Genomic DNA, 18,460 nt, shown 5'->3' with positions numbered 1-18,460 from the left:
GTGTCATTGCAATTACCAATACTACTCACTCCCTTATGATTTGGCACAAGCAGCAGTACGTAGCTGTGACTGAGCTTTAATTCTTTATTCTTACACCTGAAGCAGCATGACTTGGAATCTGTTTCAGATCAGAAACAAAAGAGTTTTTTGACCTCAGTGCATGATAGATTTTTTTCTTTGATGTCTTGAAAGCACTACAAAATGCATTTTGTTTGGCAGGTTTGCTTCTGGGGGAAAGAATGAGCATAAATAGGAAGTTGTTTCCTAGAGCACCCAAGAGGGGCGTCTCAGAGAGTGCATCTAATTGGCACTGCTCCCCTTGCACTAAGTGAATCACTTCCCCTGTGACTCCTAATTACCATTTAAGGTGATTCTGTAAGTGATTTTCCTTGTTGGCAATGCCCTTTGAGCAACCATTTCTGGGTCTTTAATGCATTTGAAAATTAGTGAGTGCTGTATTATTTCTCTCGTAAAGGTAGGACTAGTTTAGTAAGAGAGCTAAAGCACGAGGTGTTCTGCAAGAGAAGTTCTACAGTTTCTCTCAATGACTTTGTAAATCTCTAAGGAGTTTTAACTGTCTGAATACGTCAGCCCCTTTGACATTGTTTCTTATTAGCTATATCATCAAATATCTTATCTAAAACTAGCTGTTGTCAAGAAAGGAAGCTGTTGTGTATATATGATGGTTTGGCCACACCCATAAAATTAATAGAAGATGTCTAGTGGGGTTTTTTAGGCTGAATATAATGTAAATTTCACAGAATCACAGAATGGTCGAGGTTGAAAGAGACTTCCAGAGGTCATCTGGTCCAACTACCCTACTCAAGCAGGGCCATCCAGAGCTGATTGCCTAGGACCATGCCCAGATGGCTTTTGAATATCCCCAAGGATGGAGACTGTACAACCTCCCTGGGCAACCTGTGCCAGTGCTCAGTCACCCTCACAGTAAAAAACTGTCTCCTGATGTTCAGAGGGAACCTCCTGTGTTTCAGTTTGTGCCCATTGCCTCTTGTCCCATCACTGGGCACCACTGAAAAGAGCCTGGCTCCATCCTCTTTCCACCCTCCCTTCAGGTACTTATAGACATTGGATGAGATTCCCCCTGAGCCTTCTCTTCTCCAGCCTGAACAGTCCCAGCTCTCTCAGCCTTTCCTCATAGGAGGGATGCTGCCATCCCTTCATCTTTGTGGCCATTCAACTGGACTCTCTCCAGTATGTCCATGTCTCTTTGTCCTGGGGCACCAGAATGGGACACAGCACTCAAATTGTGGCCTCACCAGTGCTGAGTAGAGGGGAAGGATCACCTCCCTTGACCTGCTGGCAACACTCCTCGTAATGCATCCCAGGATACCATTACCTTTCTTTGCCATAAGGGCACATTGCTGGCTAACATTCAACTTGGTGTCCACCAGGACCCTGAGGCCTTTCCTGCCCAACTGTTCTCCAGCTGGTCGGCCCCCAGCATGTAATGGTGCATGAACTGGTTGTTCCTCCCCAGGTGCAGGACTTTGCACTTCCCCTTGTTGAACTCTATGATGTTCCTGCCAGCCCGTTTCTCCAGCCTGTCGAGCTGGAGAAGGCAGCACAACCCTCTGGTGTATCAGCCACTCCTCCCAGTTTTGTGTCATCAGCAAACTTGGTGAGGGTACACTCTGCCCCATCATCCAGATCATTAATGAAGATGTTGAACAGGACTGGATCCAGTATTGACCCCTGGCGTACATCGCTAGTCACTGACCTCCAGCTGGACTTTATGCCACTCATCACCACCCTCTGAGCTCAGCTGTTCAGCCAGTTTTCAATCCACCTCACTGTCTGCTCATCCAGCCCATACTTCATCAGCTTGTCTGTGAGGATCTTGTGGGAGACTGTCAAAAGCTTTCCTGAAGTCTAGGCAGACAATATCCACTGCTCTCCCCTCATCTACCAAGCCAGTCATTTCACTGTAGAAGTTTATCAAGTTGGTCAAGCGTGACTTCCCCTTGGTGAATCCATGCTGACTATTCCTGATGATTTCCTTGTCCTTCATGTGCCTGGAAGTGGTTTCCAGGATTAGCTGCTCCATCACCTTAGAATCACAGAATCATAGAATGGTTTGGGTCAGAAGGGGCCTTTAAAAGATCGTCTAGTCCTCCCCCCCTGCCATAGGCAGGGACATCTTTCACTAGATCAGGTTTCTCAGAGCTCCGTCCAACCTGACCTTGGACAATTCCAGTGATGGGGCATCCACAACTTCTCTAGGAAACCTGTTCCAGTGTCCCACTACCCTCACCTTCCCAGGAACTGAAGTGAGGTTGACTGGCCTGTATCCTCCATCTTGCCCTTCTTGAAGACGGGAGTGACATTTGCTTCCCTCCAGTCTTCCGGCACTTGTCCCAGTCACCACAATCAATCAAAGATTATTGAGACTAGCCTCTACAATGACATCAGCCAGCTCCCTCAGCACTCGTGGGTACATCCCATTGGGACTCAAGGACTTATGTATGCCCAGTTTGATTAAGTATTCCCTGACCTGATCCTCTTCCACCAAGGGTGCGTCTTCCTTGCTTCAGACTTTTCCACAGTCTCTGGGACCTGTGATTCCTGAAGGCTGGTCTTGCTAGCAAAGACTAAGGCAAAGAAGGCATTTGGTACCTCAGCCTTTTCCATGTCCTGTGTCACCAGGGCCCTTGCCCCACTCAGCAATAGGCTCACATTTTCCCTAGCCTTCCTTTTTCTGCTTATGTACTTACAGAAGCTCTTCTTGTTGCTCTTGACATGCCTTGCCAGACTCAACTTCAGGCCTTGGCCTTTCTAACCATGTCTCTGCATGCTCGGCCAGTGTCTCCGTATTCCTCCCAGGTTACCTGGCTCATCATCTATCCCCAGGCAGAACCCATGTGTTCCAGCTGTGCTCTCACACAAAGGGCAATTCTACCTCTGCGTCTTCCTGGCCCGTGCTTCCTAAAGAGCCTGTATCTCTCCATTGTAGCTATGCAAGCCATCACACCCTGTCTCTGTGATCCCAACAAGATCATAGCCCTGCACAGAGGTCTGTAATTCCTTGTGTTTATTCCCCATGCTGCATGCATTAGTGTAAAGGCACTTCAGAGAGGCACCTGACATGCTGATTTCCCAGAAAGGATCCGGAAGGTTTCCCTGTAATGGTGCCTTGAAGGCATTTCCTTGCTTAGATACAAATGCTTGAGGTGACCTCACATAAGCCCTGTTTTGTTGATTATGTGTTTCCTTTCATTCATATCACATCATTCATATCACCCCAGGTGCCCTTTGCTTGTCACCCCTGTCCATCACTCCCTCTCAAGGCTGCTAGTAACTCTGTCCCTCCCTGTTATTCCTAGTTTAAAGGCCTTTGAATAAAGGTTGAATTTAAATAAAGATTGGATACTGTATTCTGCAAAGAGAGGACAATAGAAAGAAATATACTGTAGTTCTTTCTGCATAATTTTCTGCATGCTATGTGTGTGTTTCCTGATCTGAAAAGGAAATAAAATGGATACTGTACAAGGCTGACTAAAAGCATTTCTTTAATCTGCAACCCTTCAAGACATTTCTTAGAGCCAGCTCTGGCTCTGGAAATGCCAAAGAGAACAAGGAGTAAATGCAGCAGGGAGATGGACCTAATAACTGCAGAACAAATCCATGCTTTACAGTATCAATGGTTTGTGATGCAAAAGCCAGAGCTCCAGAAGGTATCTGGAGAAGCTGTGACAATTCACACAGGCTGACAGTCTTTTGCTGCAGCTCAGTGTTAGCCACAGAGTGAGTGAAAACAGCTGTCGCTAGCCTGGGACCTCTCCTTTCCCCCATGAAGTACTTGCACATTAGATGAAAAACAGGAGAGTTCTTTACATTGTACTACTGGCCTTGTCATTCTACTGTATGCAAAATACTTGGCTCTTACATGTTTCCTATTTGAGATTTTATTCTTCTAGCTTATAAAGTAGTGAAATAATCCTTGTTCTGCACCACTGAAATCAGTGGAAACTTTGAAGAATGTAAACATAAAATCAAGTGTGTGATGAATAGGCATCATGCTGTTTTCTGAATTTTGGCCATCTCTTAGTATTGCAAGCTGTTGAATTTAGCTTTTTGCAAAACACAGAAATGCAGTCTTCATTAAAGAGATTTATTTATTTCTAAGGTATCCTGCTGTTATGGAATTATCATCTCTTAAAGCTCTTCAAAGAATTAAGAGCCATCTGAAATCTTGTAACTGCTCCAAGTGCAAGGCGTATTCAGTTGACTGTGTCTTTTGTAACTTAAAGACATACAAAGAAATTTTTGATTTTTAAATTAATTGCATTTAAACACCTGAAGTACCAAACCTAAATCAAAAGACTTGGGATATATACCAAACCTAATAATGAGAATACACTCACCTGCCTATGCTTCTTCCCTGCCAAAAGGGAAAAATGAACAAAAATGGACAGATGGAAATTATACCAATCAATATATAATGAGAAGTTCCTTAAACTTATAAGACAGGAGTTAAAAACTCAATAGAATGGGGGAGAATAGAACCATATAGGTAAATACCTTTAAGAAAAGATGCAGAGTGAAAAGTTATTACTCAATGGAAAAGTGCAAATGAAATAAAGTTGTTTTTAATACAGAACATTTCTGAAATGACTTAACTTCCACAAAGATGCACTTTGACACTGATGCCATTGTTACCATTTTCTGATGGACAGAGAAAACAAAGGCATGCAAAATTTATGAAAACATATGTTTGTGTTAGCAGGATATAGGATATACAATTAGTCTGTTGTTTTTGTTTTGATTTTTGTTTGCAGATTCTTTTCACAATTACTTTCTGGCTACTGCTTAGGCAACACCTCACTGAACAGAAAGCGCTTCAGCTAAAAGAAGCTACTTTATCTGAGGTCAAAGTTGGAAGTGAAGAAAATGAAGAAAAAGGTAAAGCCACCTCCAAATTACCCCTTCAGTTGTGATAGAAGTTCCAGTTACTGCATTTCTGTAATGGTGAAAGCAATTAGCAAGATACCTGTTATTAGCTAAGAAAGGTATTAAAAAATCTATGTGCAACTATCAGGATATAAAAATAAAACGCCTTTGAACTTCAGAAATGCAAATCAAATGAGAATTCTCTTTACTGGAAGGTAATTGAAATGACTTATTTGAGAAATGTCATGGAACTTTCAAATAATCAGTTTACTCCTGTGTCCCAAACTCAAACCAGCAGATTAATTTCTGTAGAAGTTTAACCACAGGAGAAGAGTTTACATAGGAAAAGTCAGTTGCTAAATCCCTTGGAAGTTGTGTTTGTACATAAACACTTGTACAAAACCAGAAGTTAAACTGCTAATTTCAATGGGAAAATAAGCATGTATATTTTCAGTGCGGAGGCTCATGCTATCCAAAGCATACCTGAGAGCAAAGTTTACTGGTGCAGTTTCAGCTCATCTAACAGCTCGGTGGCCTGTTCTCTCTTTTGCTACTTTTGCACATGTTCGCCCAAACCTTCCTTGTCCTTTTCTATCTCTCTGGATGCTGATCTGAACAAGTTCAACTCACTGAAATGGTAGAAAGCCAGCCTGGGAAGCAGCAATGTAGCTTTCTTTTTGATTAATGACAATACTTGTCTAAGTAAAACATTTGGTCAGTGTCAGAGCTAGACACTGCAAGGATTTGCAAGGCAAGAGCAAGGAAAGAGTCTGAGAAGAAGGATGATGAGTGGGACAAAAGGAGCGGGCAAACCTTTTGACGGTGAAGTCTCGATATTGTTCTCAATGTGAAGATAAACATTACAGCTATATGCTATGAGGTTGACAAGCCCTGTTATCTGGATACTTGCTTATGTGTACTTGCTATTGGGGGGACACTTACCCTGCCCTCCACAAGCCTCACAAGGTTAATAACTGGGGAATTCTGACCTCTTCATAGGGCAAAAGCAGCTTGTCTTTTCTGCAATGGCTCAGGTACAGCAGAAGAAGCTGGAAAAGTGGTAGTTTCTTTGAAAAACAGCAGTGTTAAGGCAGCATTTATATTTTTTAAGCTTGTTTGGTTTTATGTTAATGTTTTCTCTTGCTTGTGGTTTTTGGTGGTAACCACAATATTCTCTAAAGGACGAAACTCAAGACGGGAGGTTCAAACTCAAGATGAGAGTTTAAACTTTAAACTCAAGATGAGAGGTTTCTGGTGGTGCTGGTGGTTTCTTTGTTTTCCAGTTTAAAAGGTTTCTTGCCTGGGAGTAGAGGTATTGCCATGGAAAGTGTTTTGACTGTTATCCATTATACAACCCTTAGGCTCTAATTTTCCGCTACAGCTGCCTGCATTTCAAAGTGAAGACGGGTGTCTGGTAAGGATGTATAGCTATGCACTGTATGGCTCCAGGAGCAGGTTGAAGCTCATATGCAGTTAAAACTCTTTCCCCTGTTCTGGAGGCATGTATGATTCAGAAATACAGTCTCTTGTGAATATTGTGTTTTAAGTTTCTGTGTTGTGTGCAGAGATTTTACTTTCCACCCATTTCAATTCTTACTAAAAGTCCCCAGAACAGACAGAGGTCAAATGTGACTCTGTATTTGCAGAAGAGGAGTTGGAAGAGGGAGAAGTGGCAGAAGAACAGGAGGAAGAGAAGGAGGAGGAGGAGGAGGAGGAAGAGGATGATGAGGATGAACAGGATATTATGAAAGTCCTGGGGAAGCTGGTGATGGCTATGTTCATCAAGTACTGGATTTACGTCTGTGGGGGCATGTTCTTCTTTGTCAGCTTTGAGGGTAGAATTGTCATGTACAAAATCATCTATATGGTACTGTTCCTCTTCTGTGTGGCCCTCTATCAGGTAAGTAAGAACTGTGTTAACTAAATTTTGTCCTTGAATACAATGGTTCCTACCTTTAACTTGGTAAGCTCCAAACAGATTTCATAAACAGTGTGTTTGCTCTTTAGTTAGATACAACATAATAAGATCATTTGAAGGGGTTAAGACTAATTGTCCTTTGGCTTTTGATTATAGTGACAGCCAAAGTGCACATAAATTAGATGCATACAATACACACCTCTGCTCTGGGATTCCACCCCACATCACTGCGAGCTTTGGAACCTGTGTGGGAAAATACTGGGCCTGTGCACGTCCTACATAGCCCCCAGTTTTTGTGACAGCTGGTCCACACAGCTTCCACACCCCAATGAGCATGGAGTCCCTCTCTTCCTGGACTTTCATCACCTAATGGTGGGGAAACTGAGTGACTGAAGCTGTCCCTGGCCTTTATGTCTGTGGCCATGTCCCAACAGACATTTTTACACAAAAGTCTGTACTTGTGTGCATGTGCATCAGGAGTAAAAACTATATCTCAAAGAACTGTGGCTGCTGTTGGGTAAGTGTTGTTTACTTCAGGCCAGCTACGAAAAATAGTATTCTTAGTCTTTGTTTGCTAGTGCAGTGTTGTCAGTATTTTTGTCAGTGTCTTTGTCTTCAGCTTGTTTCAACATCTTTAGTGTGTGATTTTCAGGTGCACTATGAATGGTGGAGAAAGATTTTAAAATACTTTTGGATGTCAGTGGTTGTTTACACGATGTTGGTACTTATCTTCATCTATACATACCAGTTCGAGTCGTTCCCTGGGTTGTGGAAGAACATGACAGGCCTGGATGAAAACAAGTAAGTGTTTTCGATTAATTTCATTTTTTCTTTGGACTTCTGAGTTCAAACAGGAAAAACATCATGAGACCATCCCCAGGCATAGCTGACTTGGCTCAGCTTTGAAGTCATGGATTTATTGGTGTAACAATAGCGATGAGCAAGGGCATGAGCGGGGCTCAAAGAGTCATATTTCATCTGCCGCCAAGGCCTTGGCACTGCTCCTGTTCCCAGTCCAGTGCCAATACTCCTCTCTACCTCTGACCATAGGAGCAATATCTGGGAAGGGATTAAGGATAGATTTGCAGGATATCTGGAGCTGATGAAGATGGACATGCCTTCCTGCTAATAAGGAGGGCTGTGTTTCTTCCTCCTCATGATGTGTTGGGCATTTCTCAACAGGAGCTTACATGAGAAAGTATATGCAATATGATGGATCTCCAGTCCAGGACTTGCAATCAATCAGAGCCAAGTCATCTGGTTCAAGAGATCTATGGCAGGGTTGGTTCATTTGACTCTGTATGTTTACAGTATCTCTCTACATTACTGAGTCCAAATGCAAGATATTTGCATTGTAAAACTTCCTGGTTTAGAAGAATTTTAAAAACTAAAAACACATAACAAGTACCAGCCCCTTATTTCCTATTGCAAATGATTTTTAATAATGTTTCATGGCAAGAAAAAGATTTTGGTGTGAAAAGGTAGCTTAGTGGCTTACTTTTTTTTCCAGACTAGCGGACCTTGGCTTGAAACAGTTTTCTGTGGCTGAGCTATTCACACGCATCTTTATCCCCACCTCCTTCCTACTGGCGTGTATCTTACACCTCCACTATTTCCATGACCGTTTTCTCCAGCTCACTGATTTAAAAGCCGTAACCAGCAAACAGGACAACACTATTTACAGGTAAAGAAACAAAGTAAATGGAGCTATTGGTTATCTGTATGAAAATTCTGTTTCTGACTGTCTCGTAATGCTCACTTTTCATTAGATGTTATTTGGCTTTGCTATGACTACCTGGCTTAAAAAGGTGCTCAGTATCCAGCACCCTGCTAAACAAACAGCAACCAAAGTATCTGTCTTCCCCCCCCTTTCCCCTACACACTGAAGTTTTTCATTTTGGGGTACATTTTCAAAGGTACTAATGGTATTTATGTATTTATCTCATTGGCTTTGACCTTTAATGGGAGTTAGATGCTTAATTGCTATGTGTGCCTTTTTGTAAGTCCTGTCAATAATAGGAAAGATGGCTTTTAATCTGGGTCACCTCTGTTTTTCAATGTCTATTGTGAGGGCCAAATTAAGGTTGGGAAATCTTTGGAAAATACCACGTTTGCATTGGACAATTAGGCCTTTTTGTAAAGTTGAAATTCAGAAATGGAAAAATCCCAAACCTGTGGTCACTCTTTAAAGTACTGACCCTTGGCTATGCTAGCTCTTTGAGTCATTCAGCAATCTCATCAAGAAGTTCATTAGCATTTTTTCATGATTCTGGGACCTCACTTTTCCTGTGTTTAACTCTTCCATATTCTCCTGCATAAAAACATATCTGGCCTAGGATCCTGCTCCAGGAGTATAAGAGAGAGAAACGGTTTCATAGTACGTAGTGTCATATTATGCGATGACATTTACTCTAATTCTTTGAAGAAACCAATTCATTTAGACACTATTTTTAGAGTGTTTGCCTGTCCAATGATAAGTGTAACTCAGCTGCACTTCTATGAATGGGGACTAGCCGCATAACATCACGTACACCACAGTGTGTTATGGAATAATGACAGTTTCTCTTAACAGAGAATTCTGCTCTAGGACTTGCTAGATTTACAAAAGCATTTCAGATATTTTTCATGCATTCAATTGAATATGAAGCAACTTCACAGTATATGGTACAAGTATGTTTGTGTTCCCTATTGGAAGCGCACGTGAATAAGCTCTACTTTTATAGAATGCTTCTGGTTTCTGTATTTAAATAAGTTGCCAAAACCAGAACAAATCAAACTTGATAAAATTTCCTAACAACATTGTATTAGGGTTTTTTTAACTTACCTTTTTAAATGACTGTTTGCATAATACCTTTTCCTTTTGCTTTTCTTGAACTGCTAAATCTGACAGTAGATTCAAGGGCCCTTTGAAATGGCCTGTGAGCAAACTTTCTGTGCCCATAGCAGACTTCTGTGCAGCAGCAGATGCATGTTAACATCTCTGAAGTGGGCAGCCAAGCCCTGAAACCAGAGCCCAGATAGGTGTCTGAGCTGAAACAGGGGTTATTCCTGGGCTGAGGCATCTGGGGGAATGCACTACAGTTTGCAGTAACTGCGCAAGCTCTTTTGTAGCCCAAACACTTTGCACTTGTGCTGAGTGACATAGAAACAGCTTCCACCTCACTCCTAGTGTGATCCAGTAGCCACAAAATGGAAAAGACAACCGGTGGCACTCCCAGGGTTTATGTGGGTTCATGGTACAGCACGCTCTGCCTGTGAAACCACTGCTTGCGTATCTTTCTGTTATACATGAAAGACACCAAAATATAAGCTACAGCTCTCCAAATGCTGGCATAAAGAGAATCACTGTGACTGAAGTCACATCAGTCTCGGAGGATGGAACCACTGAAACTAAAGACACAAAATGTTTCCAGTGTCCTGTTGAGAGCAAAAAAAATTAAAGTAAAGAAAAGACTAGATCAGAAATGAAGGTTGTAGGATGTAGATTTTATTGGTAGCCAGTGACATTTTTGCCAGGAGTAAGTAGCCTTGAGATAGGGTGCTGAAAGTAGACATTTGTTGTCGCACCAGGCTTTTTACTGAAGTAAAGTGGCAGGCGAAGAGGATCATGTGATATCATTAGCTTTTTTGCCTTGCTACTATATTGCTATTTTTTTAAGTCTAAATGTGTACTAGATTGTATTGAGCTGTCAGATAAGTAGCTAGATATTTTTAACTCTTAAATGTAGTGTATGTGATACATTTGCCATTTTGCAGTATTTCAAAATCACAGTTATCATGTATATCGTTTGTTCCTCCTCAGAAACATTCACAAGTGTGTCCAATACCCAAATCAGAACACTTTTTCTGGTTTGTATTACCATAAACAATGCCTGAAATATGAAGACCCAGCTGTTTTCTTCCCTCTGGATGTGATAAATCAGTACTGAGCATCAACCAACTTTATAGTTCAAAGCTTCAGGATGAGAGCTCAGCTGACATTTGTACTGATGATGCATAAAGCTGGATAAGAACTAGCACAAGGTTCCAGCTTAACAGTAGTGCTAGCAATAGAAATAAGTTGCAGGGACAATTAAAACACAGATTAAAGGCTCATAAGTATATGTGCAATTTTCTTACAAAGCCACTGAAACTTCACTTTCTCTTTTGCTTTAAAAACACTAGCATTCACTCAACAGCTAGTTTACCATTCAAAACTCCTTTTATGCTGCTTCTTTTGCAACAAACAAAAAAATTTAAATGAAGAAACTGAACCTTAATTTTGAGTAAGAAGACAGAACTCAATCCTTTTAATAGCAAACTTGTTAAAACAACCACAGCAGTTGAGAGCTAGTCATGAAAGCAATAGGGAAAGCAGCTCCAGTTCTTCCATCTGCCCCTGAACTGCTACATATGATTACAGTGTTATGTTTGTGTCTAACTGAAGAGTCCTGTTAAAATTTCTGAGACTCTTCATGTATTAAGATGCTGCTTCACATAAGCAAAGTGGCAGAGTGAGTTCAAGAGTAAGGCTCTGACAACTGCAAACAGAGGGGACAGAAACCGATGCACTGGAACTGGCAGAGTGAGGCACTTCTCACTTTTTATAAGGTTGATTTATAAAGGTCAGTTTCACATCTGCAAGAGAAAGAAAAATCCTCTGCTTAGGACTTCCCAAGCCCATTTCCTTGCTGCACCATGAATTATGGTATGGCAGAGATAAAGGCTGGGAGGCAGATAATTTCTGTGGTAAGATGCTCCATTATAAACACCTTTAAATCAAAAAAGAAGCAAAGTAGCTATTTTCAAAAATATGCAGAATATTCTGTGGCGTACTTGAGATAACGCAGTAGAGGCTGTTCTCACATTTTGGGGTCTATGAAAAGAGCCTGCAGTTCTAACTGAAGTTGCATACGGTCTAAACGTCGAAGTTTTTCATTTGTAAGCTTCCTAGAATTTTCACTGCATGGTGTATCTTAAGGTTTCAGATTGTGCTTTGTTATGACAATGTGTCTCTCTTGGTAGACAGGAAAGTGCATTCGTTCCTATTTAATGGTTTCCTTTTCTCTCTCTCTAATTCATTTTCCATTTTCATCTCATGCATTCTTGTGCTTTCATCTCCCACCTCATAGCCATGCCAAAGTCAATGGCCGTGTTTATCTAATAATTAATAGGTGGGTACTTCAATTCTTCCTTTCCTTTAAAATAAATATACCTTAACTTTTTCGTTACTTCTTAATTGCCTTAAAACAAAGTATGTTCTTGCTGCCCAGTACTGTGAAGTAAGCAGGGAGGGAATGTTGTTCAGGTACTGTAGTCTCCTAAAGCTGGTGAAGAAGTTAATACATCTCTCCTGCAGGATGTATGGGCATGTATGTATACATTGTGAGTTCATCTCCCAGCTGGGAATTCTTCTCTTAAACTTTGCCCATGCCTCAATACAGGAATAATTGGTGCTATTTGTAATTGGCTGCAGACAACAGACTTGGTTGAGGAGGCTCGTTTATCTACCCTTTGTTTGTGCATGGAAAGATGCATGCTTGCATGTGCACATGTACACACAGGCACACAGACACACAGACATACACAGACAGACGTCCCTGTCTTCCTCACAAGCACCTAGGAATGGGAATTTGAGGGCCAGGTCAATAAAATGTGCAGTATGGATTGTGAGTTTGTACAGACTGAGATTTCCCAATTCAGAGACAGAAATGGAACGTGCAGTACACTGAAACCACTGCATGCTAAGGATGTTAATTCATAGGCTGAGTTGGGTGCTGCAGTATCCAAACTACAAAAGCCCATATTGCCATCGTCGTCATCCCTTTGTAAATGGCGTCTTGAAAACAGTTCCATAAAGTAGATTTCTTTCACAATATTTGACTGGAGTAAATGTCGGCTTTTGTTTAATCAGCTCTGAGAACAGAAGGACTTCTGAGTTTGTGGTCGCTGCTGAATATAAACAGAAAATCTGAGAAAATCCTTTGTTTAGATACTTGTGACTACCTGCTCTAACAAGTTAATTTATGTGCCATGTTCACGCTCCTTCTTCAAATGTCATCACATACTTGAGGTCAGGGTTCTGAAAAGTTCACCAGAGCTGGAAACCTGCTCTGTAGGAAGCCCGTGTGCCAGGGGTTGGCGAGGGCAGGAGGCTCGGCGAGGGCAGGCAAGCGGGGAGCCGAGGGGCACAGCCAGAGGCAAGGCTGGGCTCTCTCCTGCAGGGAGTCAGGAGCGGGAACCAGCAACTGAGGGTGAGGATCGGGTCTGGAGATGGTAACAAGGGTCAGCCACATCCTGGGGAGCTCCCAGCAAGTGCATAGAGATGAGCCAGATCAGAGGTGAAGGCAGGGAGTCAGTCTGTGTGTCAGGCTTAGGGGCAGGGAGGCATGGGAACAGGCGCAGGCACAGCTGCGATGCAGCCGCGATGGAGGAGCAAGAGGCTCAGTGTGAAAGCAGCTCCCAAAGGAAGGAGAAGGACCCCCTGCACTGGCGCTTCTGGCTTGCACACACCCCAACACATATCAGCCAGCTGGCCTTGGGTGCAGGCAGCAAAACCCCCTGCAAGGGCAGGGAAAGACCTCAGGGTCCTGCCAATAGAGGTATGGCACTGTGTGCTCGGTTTGAATCTTGCATGCCGAATATTCAGGAGATGGGTCACTAATGTTCTGCAGAGCAGAAAGCTTTATGTTGCTAAGGCTGTGCATGACAGATACTTAAACAGATAATTGTTTTAGGACAGAAAGTTTTGAGCAATTCATAAACTGATTGCAAAAAATTATCAAAGGCAAAAGGTGCTTCATAATGCATCCAGTAATTTGCTATTAATTAATCTTCTGCTCTAGCAGATTACAAATAGATGAAAGTACTAGTCCAGCAAGGACCTGGGCCACATGCCTGATTTTAGTGCCTCTGAAATTGCTTTGATGCATAAAACTAGATCTACTAGTATACTTCTCATTAGTGATACCCTATTTCATGCATTTGAGGGTAAGAAATCCTCTCAGTCAAAACCATTAGTGGCTGTACCTTCAAAGGTTTTTGTCTGCATTATTATTTAGTTATTTCTCTTCCTAAGTGTCAGACACAATACCTTGGTGTTAGTTTGGATAATTTCCCACCAGTATATGGTTTCCAACCTGAAGTTACATCTAATTAGCTGTGAAGCCTGTACGGGTAGCTTGTCTTAGATATTCTAAACTCGTGCAGTTTTTATATCCTAATACCTCAGTGTTGTCTGCCACATGATATCATGTGATCTTGTAGTGGAAAAAAAACAAGTAAAAAAAGAGGAACAACAACCCTAGCAATAAATGAGGAGGTCTGGGAAGAAAGATTCCAAGTAGACTGCTTCTGAATAGTGGGCAGGGCTTTTTATCTAGCCTTGGATCTCCTGAGCACATGGTCCCATGCTCAAGTCTACTGATGTCAATAGAACTAAGCACTGACATACTGAAAACTGAGCTCATACTGAGGCTTTATCAGAGATATATATTGCATGTACCCATCTTTATAACCCCATCACCTTCTGGATCTCCTGGATACGAATGGGCGTTATATGAATAAGAGAAAGATGAGTCCTCTCATACAAAATCCTATAGGGTTACTGTGTTTCTGTCCAGTTTACACTGAGGTAAGTCAGTAAGCCCTTAATTTACACCAGTGTGAATGTAGATTTTTCCATTATAAAAGTCAGTTGGAAAGATACCTCATTAAAATCAATGCAATTGCACCTGTGCAAAACCCATCTGATTGTATGGATGCTTTAATTTCATGGGGCATTGCCTTTTAAATGGGCTCTGATGATTTGTAGTAACTGGGGATCTCCGTAACATTTGAACTGAACTGAAAATTCATTCTCTCTTGTTCATACATGACCCTCCTGTTGGTACTTTGTTAGAGTTTTAGGTAGATATGCAAAGTTAGATTATGTCATTTTAGGGAATATTATTTTTTAGTCATTTTACAGATATTTGAATATCCTTTTAGTATATATGCTATATTAAATATGAAAATAAAGTATATCAGACAAAAAGCCCTATTTTCAGTATCCAAAGCTACTGATATATTGTTGAGTATAAGAGATTTTCAGATTATTGGACACTCGGGTTCATCGCCCAATTCATGATGAGAGATTTTAGTAATCATTGTCATGGATGTATTTATTCAGTGAGATTATTTGGTGCTTGACTGTCTTGTTAAACTTCTACTTCTACTTTTAAACCACCTTTTCTGCTCTTTGGCAATTGGTATGGTATTTCTACTTCAGGATTGTTTAGTGAAATTTCTGTAGTTTTTCCCTCATTTGAGCCAGCAAAGTTTCCATCTTGAAGAATCTGCAACTCCCAAATAGTCGAAAAATAATTTTGCTTGTTTGACTTTCTCATTAACTGCTTAGCCTATGGTCTTATTTTTTAGTGATCAGAAGGTTAAATCTAGATTTTTAGTTTCTTGAACTGTAAAAATCCTAGTTAAAATTGGCAGAATTTCCTGTCTAAATGGTAATATGCCAGAATTTCACATCATGAAAAATAAACCCCTGAGATGGTACTGTAGCATATTAAAGTTACTTGCATTAGTCCAGGAACAGTCTAACAGGTGCTTGAAAGTATGCTGAGTGTAGTAATTTCAATAGCATAACTAAACTTTTAGTGACCTGATCATATAGATATGCACTTGCCAAAGGGAGACTGTATTGCAAGAAGTCGTATTCAAAGGGACTATTTATGGCAGTAAGCGGTGTGCTCGGCAAAGCACATAGGATCAGTGAATTAGGAAAAGTGGGTTTTCTATGAATGCGGGAGGTGAGTCCCAACAACACAGCTGGGGGAAAAAAAAATATCTGAAGCCATAAGAGAATGTCTCTTTTCTCAGTAAAGAAAAGATATATACTGAATAAATCTCAGACAAATTGGCACCATGGCAATAGAGAAATACCATTTCCATGTTAAATCAGTTGTATCCCAGTTTCAGTAGTCTGAGAATCACTAATAGATTTAGTAAGAGACAGTTAGAAATTTAAGAAAGATCTCTCTGAGTTGTAGAAAAGAGAGAGAGAATGAATGGCACTATCAAAGACAGACGTGATGAAATATACTGAAGCTGCAGCCATGGAATTTTTGCTTTTGTTTGTTCCCAAACCTATAGCTGGAAGAAAACTTGCAAATTCCTTGGCTTCCCAGCTGCATCTTTCAATTGGAAGAAGGTGGAAATGCATTGACAGTAATCAGTCAGATACTTGTGATGATTCAGCTGCATTACTGACAGCATGGTACAGCATTGACCATGTTTAGCACTGGTGTAAATAGGTTGCCCCCTTTCCATCTGTGCTGCAATTCCCTGTTTCTTTATAGAATCGCCCTGTGAATGTCATGATGGCATGCTCTTGGCATCAGAAGGCTTCCGCAGATGGAGTAGGAGAATGCTTTATGACTTGTGATGTAGCATGACGTATTTGTCGATGACCTTCTTCTGTAACCCCTCTGTTCTCATCTCCCTTTTTCTTTCTGTTCCAATTACTTTGAGCAGCCTCAAGAAAAAAATACCAAACCACCAAAATGAGTAAGTCCCCTATGAAGTCATGAAATGTTTCCTCTTAAACAATGTCATTTCATGCTTCTACATCTTAAACTCTGACCATTTTCTCCAGTGGGGAAAATGTCAAGTTTAAGTGTCAATACCACTCATTACTAACGAACCATTAGTATCTGAGTGAGAAGTAGTTACTAATACATTCCAACTCAATTTGCAGTGTGTGTTTGGAGAAAGTACCAGAATCATTAACTTTTCTGCTTCTAAGGCATTTTCCATGAGCGGTTTATTTTTTCTAATTATACATCTTGAAAAAGAAAAAGACTACGATGTCATTACTGCTCAGTTTGCTGACATGCTACTATTTACCAACAGACTGGTGCACCAAGATGGAAGCCTGCCTGACTTAACTATGATGAATTTAGCAGCCAGCAGAGAAAAGGGAGAGGATAAAATGCTGGAAGAGGCTGGTGAGAAAAGAATGGAAGAGCCAGAGGGGGAGGGAGGGAAAGGGAGGGTCGAAAAAGGAAAAGAAGAAGAAAAGGAAGATGAGGACAAGGAAGATGATGATGAGGAAGACAATGAATCAGAGGAAGAAGAAACTACAGGTAAGCTCTGCAGATTGCAAATTTTGCCTTCCTCAGCCTTAGTTAACAGTGGCAACAGATGGTTCATTCTTGGTCATCCCTGCTCACTTCAATCATCAGGTTTTCCTTCTAATTTTACATACAGTCTTTGCCAAAAGAGCCTGAACTGAGCAGATGGCTACTTGTCAATTATTCAACAGGCTACAGTCTCTTCTAGGGAAAAATCATTGTTTCTGTAGGATGCTGAGAGGATGAAAACAAAAAAAGCCCACTTCTTTCTTCAGGAGGGAACTCTTCTAGGTGGTCTGGGTTGGATTAATAGGAGGTTACCCCATATCCTAAGAACTCCTTTAGAGTGAAATCTCTTTATAATAAAGAAAATACACATACATATTTAATCTCTGATACTGCGTGCTTTCAAGGCACTCCACTCCAGAAGTCCCAATGGCTTTGCTTCATTATTCATGTGCACATTAGTGTCATATTTTTCACTTCTGAATATGGAATGTGTAACTGATGCCAGATGAACACAAAAATGCTTAAGGGCAGACACTGGTAAGGCTGATGTTGTCATCCTTGATATTGCTAGGATGAACTCCTAACATGAATTATTTCCATAACTCAGTTTGGAATGTGAGCCATGAGTGAAAACCGGGGAAGGGCATTTAACACCCAAGGAAGCTGTATTGTTTGGAAATGGCCTTGCCACAGATTTAGTTGCTCATGCCACTATTCACAGGACTGTGACACATAAATGGGGACAGGGTCTTTGTCAAGGCAAAATGGCAGTACCTCTGGCTTAGCTGCCCCAGGGAAGCTGAGCTGAAACTATTTACCTTTCCTGGCTGGGACATCTTCCCTCACAGAGGGCCATGGAAACCTTTCTTGGCCAGCTCTCATGCGGTCTATGACGAGTGATGAGTTTGTTGCACTCTGGCCATCCCTACATGCTGGAAGGGCTTGGGGACAGAGGCCAGCTGTTGGAGGTCACCCTGTGCAGCGACACCTGCAAGCAGGGAAGTGGGGAGCTGCAGCCTTCTCGCTGGGGCCCTCTCTACACCGCAGCAAGTGGGGCTTGGCAGTAGCATGAGGTGCTGCTTGCCATGTGTGATCCCTCTTTAAGTTGTTCATGCATTTATTTCTACCAAAGAGTTATATCATTTTTATTTAGCCATGTGGCTGGAGTTTGAACATTATTTTAACATGTTCACATGTGCATACTTTATTACATAGTGATGTACAATTTTTCAATGGAGGTGGTCAGGCCTGTATTTTATCCCCTGTGCATGTAATGCCTGGACATGCTAGGCAGAGCTTGCTACAGTACCTTATCTGCCTGCTCCACTTAACTGGCACTGTCTGGATATACCTTGTGTGGTGGCAACACTGCAAATTAAAATAAATGCAATGAAAGAATGAGTGAGAACATCTAATTCCATAAATAAAGACTTTCCTTAAATACACTCATTGCACCTATAAAAGCACACATGTAGGATTAGAGTTCTATAGCTTGATTAATTTGTCAAGTTTAATTATG

General features: G+C 41.4%; 1 protein-coding gene across 1 annotated transcript in view; it reads left to right on the top strand.

Annotated features, from left to right (window-relative positions):
• The window catches only part of PIEZO2 (piezo type mechanosensitive ion channel component 2), a 321,244-nt gene that overhangs the window by 227,680 nt on the left and 75,104 nt on the right, over window positions 1-18,460 (top strand). Inside the window, exons 14-18 of the mRNA XM_072852760.1 lie at window positions 4,797-4,920; window positions 6,555-6,808; window positions 7,479-7,627; window positions 8,337-8,510; window positions 16,712-16,944. Of these exons, the coding sequence (XP_072708861.1) occupies window positions 4,797-4,920; window positions 6,555-6,808; window positions 7,479-7,627; window positions 8,337-8,510; window positions 16,712-16,944 (934 nt within the window). The remainder of the gene's footprint in view (window positions 1-4,796; window positions 4,921-6,554; window positions 6,809-7,478; window positions 7,628-8,336; window positions 8,511-16,711; window positions 16,945-18,460) is intronic.

The sequence above is a fragment of the Ciconia boyciana genome, chromosome 2 (genome assembly GCF_034638445.1).
Source record: "Ciconia boyciana chromosome 2, ASM3463844v1, whole genome shotgun sequence".
In the NCBI taxonomy this organism is placed as follows: Eukaryota; Metazoa; Chordata; class Aves; order Ciconiiformes; family Ciconiidae; genus Ciconia; species Ciconia boyciana.
This window is presented reverse-complemented; position numbering and strand designations above follow the sequence as displayed.